This window comes from Bubalus kerabau, chromosome 7 (assembly GCF_029407905.1).
Source record: "Bubalus kerabau isolate K-KA32 ecotype Philippines breed swamp buffalo chromosome 7, PCC_UOA_SB_1v2, whole genome shotgun sequence".
Lineage (NCBI taxonomy): Eukaryota > Metazoa > Chordata > Mammalia > Artiodactyla > Bovidae > Bubalus > Bubalus kerabau.
In genome coordinates this window covers 33,201,360-33,214,844 of record NC_073630.1, presented here as the reverse complement: position 1 = coordinate 33,214,844, position 13,485 = coordinate 33,201,360, and the positions used below count along the sequence as shown (strand labels likewise).

General features: G+C 49.2%; 1 protein-coding gene and 1 long non-coding RNA gene across 2 annotated transcripts; one reads left to right on the top strand and one right to left on the bottom strand.

Annotated features, from left to right (window-relative positions):
* Window positions 1-8,329: 8,329 nt before the first annotated feature.
* On the top strand, window positions 8,330-11,350 carry NEUROG2 (neurogenin 2). The gene has a single exon (XM_055587991.1). It carries the CDS (start codon window positions 8,385-8,387, stop codon window positions 9,195-9,197), a length of 813 nt encoding a protein of 270 aa, XP_055443966.1. The 5' UTR covers window positions 8,330-8,384; the 3' UTR covers window positions 9,198-11,350.
* An 81-nt stretch (window positions 11,351-11,431) lies between these two features.
* On the bottom strand, window positions 11,432-13,126 carry LOC129657629 (uncharacterized). The gene is made up of 4 exons (XR_008716914.1): window positions 12,946-13,126; window positions 12,601-12,750; window positions 12,267-12,316; window positions 11,432-11,623 (listed from the first exon to the last, which is right to left on the bottom strand). It is a non-coding gene; the product is annotated as an uncharacterized LOC129657629 (long non-coding RNA).
* Window positions 13,127-13,485: the final 359 nt, after the last annotated feature.

Here is a 13,485-nt window from a genome sequence, read left to right as displayed (position 1 = left end):
CGACTCGGAGAAGCCCACCATCGACAATTTTGAGCCTGAAGGTTAGAAGTGGCCGAGCCTACGCGCTCGTAACCGGAGCCACAGGTGAAGGCCCCAGAGCGCATCCCAAGAGGAATGTGAAACGTCGCCCAGCCCCACGCGGTGTAGGCTCCTCCGCGGACCCCGCCAGAGGGCACCAGGACCTCGCCGCGCGCGCAGCGGCCCCGCACCTGCGGCCAGACCTGCAGACGTTCAGGTGCCACCCCCCAGGCCGCCGTGGGGCGTACGGGGCGCCGCCTCCAAACCCAGCCGCTTTCCGGCTCCCTCGGCCAGCGCCTGAGATCCTGTTTTGTGTTTTGTTTTAAAAGCCTTCCCCGCCCCGGTACTGCTTGAAGGCGTAAATGAGAGAGGGTGGGAGGGGTGAGAGGGGGAAATGGAGAAAAGAGGCGCGGGAGGACTGAATGCCTTCTTTAAATTACTGCTGACACCTCGGTTCCAGGCCCCTAAAATCTCAATCAACAATCCATTAGAACTCAACAGGAGTAAAACGAAATCCTCGTTTAAGTGTATTTATCCGATCTCCTTTCTCTCTTTCAAATGCTAAATCCATTTCAGCATATGCCCCCTTCTTTCTCTAGCCTTTCTCTCAAGACTGGCAGCCCATACCACTCTTGTAAATATGAAAGATGCTAATCATATGACATATCACGTCTCCGTCGGAGCCGGAATAAAGCCTTCAGATTTGGGATCATTGCCTCCAGACAACAGCTTCATCAGCCGGAAAGTTGGTTTTTTTCTCCTTTCCTTCAACTCTCAATCCCTTCTTTGTCTGGAGTAAAATGCAGCCGACTCGAGCCACCCAGGCCATATGGTTCACTCTGTATTTTCTTAGTTGAATTCTGAATTGTTTCTGTGACTTGCGAAAGTTTTTTTGGAAGTGCGTATAAAGACATAGAAGAGCTACTTGTGCAGGGAGCGCTACCGGGCGCGCCGCGGCCGCCCCCTCCCGGCCTGGAGCCCGGGCGGTTGGCTGCGCGGAAAGTGATGCCGGCCACTGCACGGTCGCGCGGCTAAGACCCGCGGGCCGCAGCTGCCGGTTCGTTTGCTATGAGGCCTCCGCGCCTCGCGGAGGGAATGAAATTTGGGGGGAAAGAAAAGATGAATTAATCAGGTGCTAGGGTCGACCCCAAATGGTTTGTGTCCTAAAGTATCGTTTTGGATCCGTGAAAATAAAACGTAGCCGGGCTCTCTTCCGACACTGTATTACATTACAGTCTTATTGTCTACCTAACATGGTTTTCTGACATGTGTTAACTTTTTCATTTTTTGTCTACCGATTTGAATGTAAGCTCTGTGGGGGTAGGAATGGTGTCTGTTTTGTGCAGGGGTTGTTCCCAGGGCTTGGTGCAGTGCTTGGCACACACTGGTTGCCAGTGCATGTATAAAGGAGGGATGACTGAATGAGTGTGTTAAGTAGAAAGATGATGTTGCCCAAAGGAACACATTAAAGAACTTTCTCTGCTTAAGATTCGAATTTATTCATTCCAACCTGGCCCTTTTAATTTATATTATCAACAAACAATAATTTCCAGAAGAGAATTCAGTGTTTGGGGAGGTTACGTTTTTCCTTAGTTGGGAGAGGAGAGGGAAAATCAGCTTTCAGATCTTTTTTCCATTGCTTTGAATGAGTTTTGTGTTTTTCAGGTTTGGGACTGTCCCTGCGAGAGAGCAGGCTGCCAAATTTCCTTTCTCTCTAACTCCTTACACAAACCCCAAAGAGTTCTTTCACCAAATCATTAAATTCTACAGAGGTGGTCAAGCTCGCACTGCTTTTCATGAAACGGAGAAAGAAAAGGGTCCTTGAAGTTTAGAAGATGCCCAAGGAAAACTCCTTGAATGACATCAAAAGAATGAGTTTCCATAGCTGTTGAAGCACGAGGGCCATGTATCCGCACAAAGAGGGACCGGGGCACCGGGACGGGCTCACAGCTCTGTCCCAGGACAATTGGGTCACTGAAATAGGGAATTAATTACCATTGGAGAGTGGGCAGCCCATTCACCACTGGCTGAGTTTTATTAAACGCCAATATAAATAACAAAACAACTCTTGTGGCTGCACTATTCCTACACGCCAAAGGAAGGATTATGCCGGGGATTAACATCTTAAAGTCTATGAGACTTTCTGACTCAAGGCTCGGAGCTGGTAATCGTGTTTGTCTCCTGGTTCAGCGATTAGTGCTCTCTTTCTTGCACTTTCCCCTGGATAGCCAATGTCCCTTTTTGCTGGCACAGAGGGGTGAGGGGGGGCTTCTCTCCCTAGTGGGCCCCCAGCCCCCCATTCAAGCGCCGGCTGTTCTTTTCCCCTTACCTGAGGAAAACAATCAGAAAGCTGGCGGAGACTGGTCAAATCTCCTACAGTGACTTCTTTCCTTCGTGGGAAAGAAGAGTGCTCGGGCAGCGGGTCGCCTACCGAGTGCAGAGAAGTCTGCCGGGTGCTGCCTCTCTGGAGCTGGAGGGAAGAGGGTAGAGAGGGCGCAAAAGGAAGGGAGCCTTTCAGCACCTGCCGGGTGGATTTCAACACCATCAAGAAGACCTCCTGCGTCAAGCTGGATTCCCTGAATGGTTGGCTTGGGGCGCCAAAGCACATTATACGGGTTTAGGGCAAGGGAATAAGGGTCCCGAGAGAGGGGGGTTACGACCTTCTCTGCCTTGCACCTCCTCTTGTAGATTCCCCCGGCCATCCCCAAATACGGAAGAGGGTGGGGCTGGCCCACTGAAGCTGCCGCGCACCATCCTAGCTCTGACCTCTGCAGGACTGGAGTGACAAACCCTCCCCCACAGGACCCGAGGGAGAGATCCAGGATGAGACAGAATTCTGCACAGGGGTCCAGTAAGAAGGCGGGGAGGGAGGGGGTGATGAGTTTACACTATTATTGTTCTTGACCTCCTTGCCTCCACAGAAGGGGACCCCCCAAAAATCCGAGCCCACTCTGCCTCCCAGCGCTTCACCATCTGCTCATCACTAGTAATGAACTCTGGCGTAGCAAAGAGCCCTCCGCAGGGAAGGGCGGGGGGATGCAGAGGGGGCTAATCATTTCCACTCGGTCTTCAACCACTCTGGAAACCGGAGTGTTTCTAGTACCCAGCAAATAACTAAAGCTATTCAAGATTGGCTAACTTTTTCTTTCCATCTTTCCGCCTTTTGGAGAGCTAACCGAGTGGATTAGGATTTAGGCTACAAAGCCATCCTTGGCAGACGCATCATCTAGTCCTTTTTAGCAGAGCAGAGCCCCTCCCTTTCCTTGAAGGCAGGACGGTTTACTGTGAACTGGGGGACAGGCTGGCTGGGGAGGCAACTTTTGCTCTTGTGCTTTCTGGGAAAAGGACCTTTCTTCACACCCATCCCCCACCCCACCCCCCAACATTCACCTGCAGCAGCAAAAGTATGGTGGGGTGACCATTTGTCCTCTTCGGCCACTTGTGAGGTCGAAGTGTGGATGGGATGTGTGGATGGGCCCCACAGCAACACCTACCCTAAACTTTAGAGCTCTTGGGTCATCTCAAAGTTCAAGCTTCTTAAAAATAACAAAGACTTTCTAAAGGTCTCCACCCCCCTCCCTGCTCCCCTTACTTCACTTTTCTCTCCCTACACATCCTCGGGCCTCCTTTCTTTTTAAGGCTTGGGGATGAGTTTAAATCATTGGGCTCCCATTTCTTGATAACTGCCTGCTTTGAGCTTTTGTTCTCTTAAAGTAGGGATTGCACACAGAAAGAGGGGCTGAAGATGAACAGTTTGACCCTTTAGGACAGTTCACGCAATGGACAGGAGCGGCCCTCGGTCACCAAATTCACTGACGCTATTCACGCGCTCCCCTCCCCCTTCACATAACATTTCAGCCTCGTTTCATCTGGACAATCTTTTAGACCACACAAGTGCCTCTTGAATTTATTTAAGTTAAAAGAGTGCTAGAAGCATCCAGCTAAGGATATCTGGCACTGGCTTCGTCTTTGCAAATCTGAGTACAAATCGAAATTGCTTTCTTTCAGCAAAACCAAGCAAAATGTGGAACAAATAAAATATTGCGAATGAGTGTGAATGGCTGGCTTCTGAATTGCACTAGTGTGTTAATAGTTCTTGATGTTCTTTTCTTTTAAAAAACAACACTCTTCATAGTAGGAAATATTTCCCAAAATATTATGAACAGTGATGCTTTTCTTGAAGGCTACTAAGCAAAAACAGAACCAAAATTCTTAAAATTCCAAGATAATGTTATTGTTTAGTCACTCAGTCGTTTCTAACTCTTTGCAGCCCCGTGGACTGTAGCCCATCAGACTCCTCTGTCCATGGGATTTCTCAGGCAAGAATACTGGAGTGAGCTGCCATTTCCTTTGCCAGGGGATCTTGCGGCCCCAGGGATTGAACCCAGGTCTCCTGCATTTCAGGCGGATTTTTTTTTAAACTACTGAGCCACCAGGGAAGCTGGAAGATAATATAGAGGGTGATTAAAAAAACACAAACTTGTACTTTTGCACAGTAATCTAACACAAACCACTCACTGCATATAGCCAACAAATTCCTTACTTTAAAAAGTTACATAAACTTCATGGTATCTTTATAGCTACATAGATTAGAGATTGATTTCTATCATTTGAATATGTACACAAGCTTATGTTTCTTTGCATACTTTTTCCTTTTGGAAAGAATCTCCTTTCCTGGAAATTTCCAGAATCAGAAATGTGTGATTTACCCTAATAATAGTTTACTGTTACTAAATATCTGCACAGGATACTCTTAAATATTCATTATTAACTTCTTACAGACAGTATAGAAAGTTTGGGTTTTGACAAAGAAAAGCATGTACCCTTTCAGCGCATCATAAAAACATAAAATCTTGGAAGAACATAAAAACTGAGGGGTCAGACACCCAAACAGTCTTAAAAATCATCTAAAGAAACCCATTGTGTGTTTCACTAGCAATAAACATTAAAACCAGCTTGATCTTGGAGTTTGTTTGGAGTTATACAAAATTCATCAGGTTTTCCTTTAAGCCTCCACTTAATTGGATTCTGATTCTGTTTTTCCCCCTAATATATTTAATCATCAAATCAACCCAGCACTTCCTAGCCAGACCAAAAATTTAAAGATCTATCTAAAGAAGTATGTTTCTACTGATACTAAAGTAAACTTTCCTTTGTTTCTATTACATTAACCTATTGGCTTGTCTTTCTTTGCAGGCCACTCCTGCCAGGAGATGTAGGTATTTAAAAGCTGACACTCCATAATATCTCCCATCATTCCACTATTTGTTTTTAGCAGCCTTTGATCATTTCCTCAGAACCTAGCTTTCTCGTCCTATTTCTTTCAAAATTAATACAAAAATCCTGCATCCACTCCCATGTGTTCCTTCCATTTTTGACTAGACAAGACATAACAGAGTTTTCTTTTAGGGGGACTGTAAAGAATATTTACTTATTTGGCCTCAGTGATCATATCCTATAAAATAATGCTAATGTGTGCATCAATCATGGTAAGCATTTTTGGTATCTTTCACTCTTGATGCATTTTTTTCTTGAACAAACTCTTTTATGAAGTTCTTATTCTGCAGGTTCATGATACAGAGAGAGACACCCAAAGAAGGGTGAGACAGGCAGAGGTGAGACAGGCAGATGTTGTGTTCTGAAAAGACTAAACATTTCCCTTCTTTCTTGTTTAATATCTGCACTTCTGCCATATGAAATTAAGCTGTTCTAAAAGAACTGAGGAGGAAACTAGGGAAATAATGCTATTATGTTTAGGGAATTTGTTTTTAAAGTGGGTGGGGGGAAGAGATGCAAAGTATCAACCAGCAAGGTGAAAATTGTGGCAATTTTCAAATAATTTCAAGACAAAGAAGTCTGAGGTTGGATAGCTGCAGCGGGTAGCAGTCCCTTTCATGAGATTCTAATTTTCATTTTCTTTACTTTATGCCTTCCAAGCCTGCTCACTATCTCCCTAAAGAAAACATTAAACAAATTAAAACCATGCCCGAACACTTTCATCGTCCCTTTCTCTGAAATACAGCTTGTTTCCAATTCCCACAATCCGAATGAGACCGAGACCAGAGACAACATTCTTTTTCTCTCACCACTTCTCAAATTTTAACATTCCTATTGAGCCTTGCTGAAACTTAATCTGCAAAAGAAACTCCTCTGCAATCTACTGGAGTCCAGATGCATTCCCGCTACCCATGCACCATCTAACACTCGGCCCAGCACACACTTCTGGGTGCCGTGGTTCTAAGAAGTCAGCCACTTCGACAAGAGGGTGGGCGTGAGGAGGAGGAGGAGGGAGGGAGGGATGGCTGTTGAGCAATTCAGAACAAGTTCCCTCCGAGGTCCAGTAGCCCTCCAGCTCTTTTTTCCTATTGAAAAGCCGGGAGAATCAGGAGGACGGGCCCCATGTCCCTACAACGCTCCCCAGCGCGGAGCAGAGGTCATGGAAATGTCAACGCAGCCCATTCGCTCTGCCGAGCTACAAGTCGGCCGCTCCTCCCGCTGCCACCTAGGCAGGAAGCCCTTTGCGGTCCCGCCCCACCATAAACAGGGGTTAGCCCGAGCGCGCCCCACCCTTCCCCGAAAACCAAAAACCTGTATGGTGCTGTGTGTCACACGTAAAATGAGGAGGCCCCTTTTAGCTCTAATAAGTGAGTGTTTTTAGTTTCACCTCCTCTAAAAGTCCATCAACTGCTCCCCTACTCGATCTCCCTGTCAGGAGACGCCTCTATAAATCCTCCAACGTCCTCTCTCTTCACCCTCCCACGTCAGTCTTTCTGGAACCTAAACATGCTTGCCCGCCAAGTGACCACAGCTCGCCATCCATACCCTATGCCTCCTTTAACCAAACGAAAGCGTTTTGAAATACTTTACTATTTGAGACCGTTCCTAAGAAGCTTTGCCAAGAGACGTCCGGCTGCAGCAGAGGGCTTACTACTTTTCCTGGGATTCTGACCCCTATTAACTAATTTCTAGGATCCCGATGTCCGGGAGCTCAGAGGCCAGACAGCGCCGGGTGCCTTGCGGTGCGTGCGCGTGCGCGTCGGGACGGGGGTGGGGTGCGGCCGCGAGGACTGGGACCCGGGCGGTCGCCTTGGTCTCCCCACCCGCCCCCAGCGCCCCGGCCCCTAATGAGCCGCTGAAAGGGAGCGGGCTCCTGTGCGCGTGGCTCGCAGGCCTCCCGGAGTCCGGGGCGCCCTGATTGGCCAGCTGCGCCTCGCGACCTCCATTCATTAATAAATTAGCGGCACGCTCCAGCCGAGCGCGAGCCACCAATCACAATGGGCAGCGACGGCGACAACAGCCGCAGCTTGAGCCGATGCCGCCGCTCCAGCAGTCCGACCGCAGCCTCGAGCTCCAACGGGAGCTTTAGAACCGTGTTATGCTGATTAGATAAAGGGGGGAAAGAGAGGCGGGGGGCGATGGAAAGAGGAGGATGGATGGATGGCAGGGCCAGGGGAGGGGGGAAGTGGGTGAAGAAAGAAAGAAATGAATGATGATAATGCAATGAAAAGAGTAAGCCGGGTAGGGAAAAGCGGGGGAGAAGGGGGGCCAGCACAGGGGAGGGGAGGAGAAAGCGGCGGCCGAGGGTTGGAGGGGGGGGTGGGGGCCCCGGGGGCAGATCTGATTGTTTTCTTGGTGGTATATAAGGGGTTTTAAGGAGAGTCGTGTGCCAGACACGCAGCCACTGAACCACAAGCAGCTTCGCTTTAACTGGAGTGCCTGGGAGTCGCGTGCCAGGAGCCGCGCGTCCAGGGACTGACTGACAAGACAGACACGCACCACCACCACAACACACGAGACCCGGGCGGGTCGCCGAGGCCGCCGGGGCTCTTGGCAAAGTCGCCGGTCAGAGCGGTCCCCCGCGGAGCCGCGCCGCAGCAGCGCCAGGCCCGGTGCCTCCAAGCCGGCAGAAGGAGCAGCGCTGAGCTCCCGGCTGCGCGGAGAATCGCAGCACGCGCCAAAGAGCGACGCCGAGGCACGTTTAGAGACAGAACCAAGTGAGTACCCGCGCTGCGGCTTCCAACTTAGGGGCGTTTCCCGCACGGCATCCCACCACATCCGAACGCCCTTCGCCCGCGACGAATCTTTTGTCGCGGGGTCGCAGTCCCTTCCCGGGAGAGAACACAGCTGTCAGGGCGTGTCAGAGTTCGGAACCCATTTGGCTGGCGACAGGGTCACAACAAGGGGCGCCCGCCAGCTGGGAGAGCACAGGCAGGGTTTCCTCCCCAATTTACTTTCCTCCTTGGCGCGATTCCGAGCGGGTCTTCTCGGGCGCGCAGCAGTAAGTCCCTATAACACTGACAGCTTACCTCTGCCGCTATATTCACACCCCATTTGGTTCTTTCTCCCTCTCTGCTCTCTTCTCCAGGATGTTCGTCAAATCCGAGACCTTGGAGTTAAAGGAGGAAGAGGACGTGCTGGTGCTGCTTGGCTCGGTCTCCCCCGCCTCAGCGGCTCTGACCCCTGTATCTTCCAGCGCTGACGAGGAGGAAGAGGAGGAGCTGGGCGCGGCGGGCGGAGCGCGTCGGCAGCTTGGGGCAGAGGCCGGGCCCGCGGCTCTGGGCGGCTCGCCGGGAGGAGCCGAGGGCTGCCGGCCGGCGCGGCTGCTGGGTGTGGTTCATGAGTGCAAGCGGCGCCCTTCGAGGGCAAGGGCTGTTTCTCGCGGTGCCAAGACGGCCGAGACCGTGCAGCGCATCAAGAAGACCCGTAGATTGAAGGCCAACAACCGCGAGCGCAACCGCATGCACAATCTGAACGCGGCGCTGGACGCGCTGCGTGAGGTGCTCCCCACATTCCCAGAGGACGCCAAGCTCACCAAGATCGAGACCCTGCGTTTCGCCCACAACTACATATGGGCGCTCACCGAGACCCTGCGCCTGGCTGACCACTGTGGCGGCGGCAGCCTGCCCGGGGCGCTCTTCTCGGAGGCAGTCATGCTGAGTCCGGGAGGCACTAGCGCCGCCTTGAGCAACAGCGGAGACAGCCCTTCGCCCGCCTCCACGTGGAGCTGCACAAACAGCCCCGCGGAGTCTTCCTCTGCGTCCTCCAACTCCACCTCCCCCTACAGCTGCACTTTATCTCCCGCCAGCCCGGAGGGTTCAGACATGGACTATTGGCAGCCCCCACCTCCAGACAAGCACCGCTACGCACCTCACCTCCCCATAGTCAGGGACTGTATCTAGAACTGCCATCTCTGCTACCCACGCCAGGCCTTAGTGGGTACCCTTTCCTGCCCCCGATCAAGCCCTCCTCCCACCCCCCGCTTTCCATGCCCGGGAAACCGTCTCACTACTCAGAGCATGTGTAGCCGTTCTGATTACTCGGTTATTGGTTGCATTCCTTGGCTAAGTAAGGGCTTCCTTAGTTCAGCCGGGCTCTCTAATTTATTGGTGTGATGGAGCTTATTGTCGAAGAGGATTGTAGAGTTTGGGGCCGGGAGGAGGGAGGCACTTAAGGTAAAAAGATGCTGGGAAGAGATAAAGGTAACACGTCTAAGGAGTTTGTAGAGCGGACTGACGCTCCTGCCCTCTTGGTGCGATTCATGTGAATCTCCCAGGGGGAACGCAACCGGTTCCTGTGATCTCTTCACCTTTGCTTCTACATAGAGATGTTAATGTCGAGTAGAAAGAAATGTATCTTAGCATCTGAATGATTTTACCGGTAATAATATTATCCACAGATTTGCAATGGCTGGCATCTGCTTTATTCCCAGTGCTGCCTGCGGGCTGTGGGAATTTCACCTGTCAAACCAAACTTTCCCTCTCTGATGTGCACTTTGTTCTGTTTCCCAGATTCGTCACAATGCCTATTGTCCCGCTCTTCTCTTTCCTTTTTCTTCTCCATTTTGCCATCTGTCTCTTATGATTTATAAGGGGGAAAAAGTTGTTTTGTTAGAGGGCCAGGTTAGAAGTCATTGTATAATTTGTAGGCTTTGTAATGATTGAATGCAAGCGTGGAAATTTAGGCTGAACTCTCTATCAAAAGGAAAAATGTGGAGGAAAACGGAAAAATCAGGAGGGAGGATTGCTTCATGAATTATTTATCTCGACCTTTTAGGGGAGAAGAAACTCCCCCATTCTTTCAAGAGATTAAAAATAAATCAACACACTGAAAACCTAAGCAGACACGGAGCATTATCAGGATCAGCCACACACGTGTTTCCTTCTATTTATTATAAAGAAAAATTTCATGGGAAAAGTATGTATTTTTTGTATATTCTACAGAGTTTATTCTAGTATGTATTTACGTCTTGAAAGAACAAGAAAATTGTTCTTGTGATTAAACTATAAATAAAGTATCTAATTTTCATAATATTTGTGTGTTTATTACTTTCCTGTTTAGGTGGCTTTTAGAAGAATAAGTTGCATTTTTTTCTTAACTCCCTATATCAAACTGAGTAGAATACTTGTTTGTTTTTGTTTTGTCAATGTTTGTGTGTAGATTTCATTGACACATAAGGTCTAAGCAATCACAGGAAGCTGAATTATATTCAAGACACTAACATTGATGTAAAAGTGTAACTCTCCATACAAATAAAAGCTTGGTTTTTAAGAAATCAATTTCTGAGCAAACAAGATTAGTTAAAAAAAAGTTTGGGGAATTTAAATTATACTTAAGTAATGATAAGCACCAAAGTTCAGAAATTTTGCTTTTAAAAAATAGCGGAGTTGAACTATCTTGACGGAGTGTGTAGAAATTTGGTTCTTACACTTCACTTCTTTGAGCTTCAGTTATCGTCTGTAAACAAAAGGGACTGGACAGTGATCTCTAACATCTGTGACATAACTGAGTGTTTATAAATTCATTATTGGAAGCTGATTTCATGTTAGCCAATTCAGTCTTTGTTAAAGCAGTTTACATAGTCAAAACATCTTCAGAGAGAAAGCAAAAATGGTTTCCTAATCACCAGGATACATAACTCTGTAACTTGCAGCTCAGTCTCCAAAGCAGAAATCAATGCTCTTTGACTGGCCTTGGATCAAAGATGATCAAGTGAAGGCTGACCATTTTAGAGGAGGGTGGCCAAGACTTCACAAGCCAAAAAAAAAAAAAAAAAAAAAAAAAAAAAATCATGCCAGCAAAGAAATGTTGGTTGTTCATAGTTCCTCCCACCCTCATGAATTTCATATCTGCTTCTGGTTTAAGCAAATCCTCCACTACTCTGCATATATCAATGATCATTCTAAAATGTCCTAACTACTCCTCCTCTCTGTTCATGTAGAAATATTGTGTTTAATAACTGAATAGCTATTTTTAATAAAAGGAAGAACCAACCCAGGATTTGTTTGGTTTTCATCTCTGGATGTAAGGGAGACTTGTTGGAAAACCCCTTCTAGTTTAAAGATTTTATTATTCTTAACCACTCTTGATTATCTAATAAGGAGAAAGAGATATTTCTCCTACACCTTTATGTTTCTAGTGTTTAAAAAGCCAAGCAATTGTAGTATGAGAATTCTAAAACACAGTTTTAATGCCAAATCACTGTTCTTTTAGTGATGATGGTGGTTATTGTGAGAGCAGACTTCTTTTGGAAACATGCCAAGAACCAGGTTCCTGACACAGGTCTTGGGAGGCAACTCTTCAGGTGCAGGTACTCAGGAAAACCCAACTAGAGGGGGAAGGGGGGATGGGAATCCTATAACTAGGTGGTGACCCTAATGGCTTATTCGGAGAGGCATGGATCGAGAGAGGGTTCAATAGTCATAGTTTTGATGAATGGTAATACAGCTAATGACTTAACCTGTGACCCAGTTGAATCTAGCAGTCACCTCTGCACAGCTACTCCAGGGCCAGAGTCTGGTTCAGCCAGAGTTTGCAGGTCCTCTTACACAGAAGCACCTCATATATGGTAGGAATTCCGTCTACCACCTGTGATCTACACTCAGGCTTTTCCTTCTCTATCTACAACACACCTTATTTCACACTGCTGCTGTTATGTGGTCGCTTCAGTCGTGTCCGACTCTGTGCGACCCCATGGACTGTACCCCACCAGGCTCCTCCATCTATGCGAATCTCCAGGGAAGAGTGCTGGAGTGGGTTGCCATTCCCTTCTCCAGAGGATCTTCCCAACCCAGGAATCGAACCCGGGTCTCCTGCATTGCAGGCAGATTCTTTACCACTGAGCCACCAGGGAAGCCCTATTTTACACTATAAATAGGTGCAATTATTCTTTATGGCGTCTAATCACTTTTAGCGATTAAGAACGTTCTTTCTGCCTCACTTCGCACTAGGAGTTTTCCTTCCCAACCCACCGCAAGCTCCACAGCCTGTGGGTTGAGGTCCAGTCGTCCTCTTCCCTCTCCTGTAAGAATGAGAATTACAGGTCTCAGCTTCAGCAGAAGGGTATATAGTCGCTCCTCGATTTAATCCGTTCCTTCCTCCCTCATTGTGCCTGCCCTGTGACCAGCTTGGTTTGTCTGCACCAAGTAGGTTCCTGGGCAAGCTAAGCCAAGCCACTCTATTTCTGGAGCCCTCTGCCGAGAGCCGCTTCAAGCAAGACCATGGAAATGTTCTGATGACAGTCCCACACCGCTACAGTTGCCAGATCTTCCCAGCGCCAGCGGCGCGCGGCGGCTGCGCGTTTACCTAAGCGCGGAAAAGTGTGAGGGTTGGTCCTGCCCCGGGTGGATCGTCGCTTTGGCGGAGTCAGGCTTCAGGCATTGATTGTATTTACTTTTTCTGAAGTGCCCAGGACTTAAGGTTGATTTTCCTTCACCAGATTTAAAATACATTCATCTGTGGGCGAACAAGGAGGAAAAGAAGAAACAGAGGGCTGTCAGGCGAAGCGGGAGCCAGGGGAGTACGCGGGCGCTCCTGGGCAGGAGCCGGGTGGGCGCCCTTTCGGGAAGAGAACCCCGAGGGCCCAGTGCAGGTGAGGGCGTCGGAAGGCCCCGGGCGGCCTTGGCCGGGAAAGAGCAAGGGTCCCGTTACCCGCAGAGGATATCTAGGCCCAAGGCCCGCTTCTGCCGCGCCCACCCTCAGGTCTGGGTCGGCTGGGCTCCCGGCTGCGCCAAGGTCGGGTCTGCTGGAGAGACTGGAAGTTGCGGTTCGCTGCTGCCCACCGCGTGCGCCCCCTGCATCGCACAGCCTTGGGCCTGTTGTGACTTCTGGGCATCGACACCTGGAACCCGTTAAAAGCACCTCCTCCCCGCGCCCGGCCTCGGTCTTTCCCCACCCTCAGGCTCTCCGGGCCCAGGCGAGCTTTGAATGTATTAATTAAATAAAGCAGGCAGCCCTTGAATCGCGCCAATGCAGGGCGCTCCCGGGAGCGTGAAAGTCCTGGCCTCCGAATCCGCCAAAGAAAATGTGTGAAAAGAGAATTAGTGAAATTAGGTTAGACCAATAAAACGTGAGGGCGCCAGCATCCCCCCCCCCCCCTCCCTCTCCCCCAGCCTGGGGCTAGAAGGGCTATCTAGTCTGATCTATTGTTTCCCGCCCTGGCAGGGGGTTCATTGTTTGATAAATAATTCC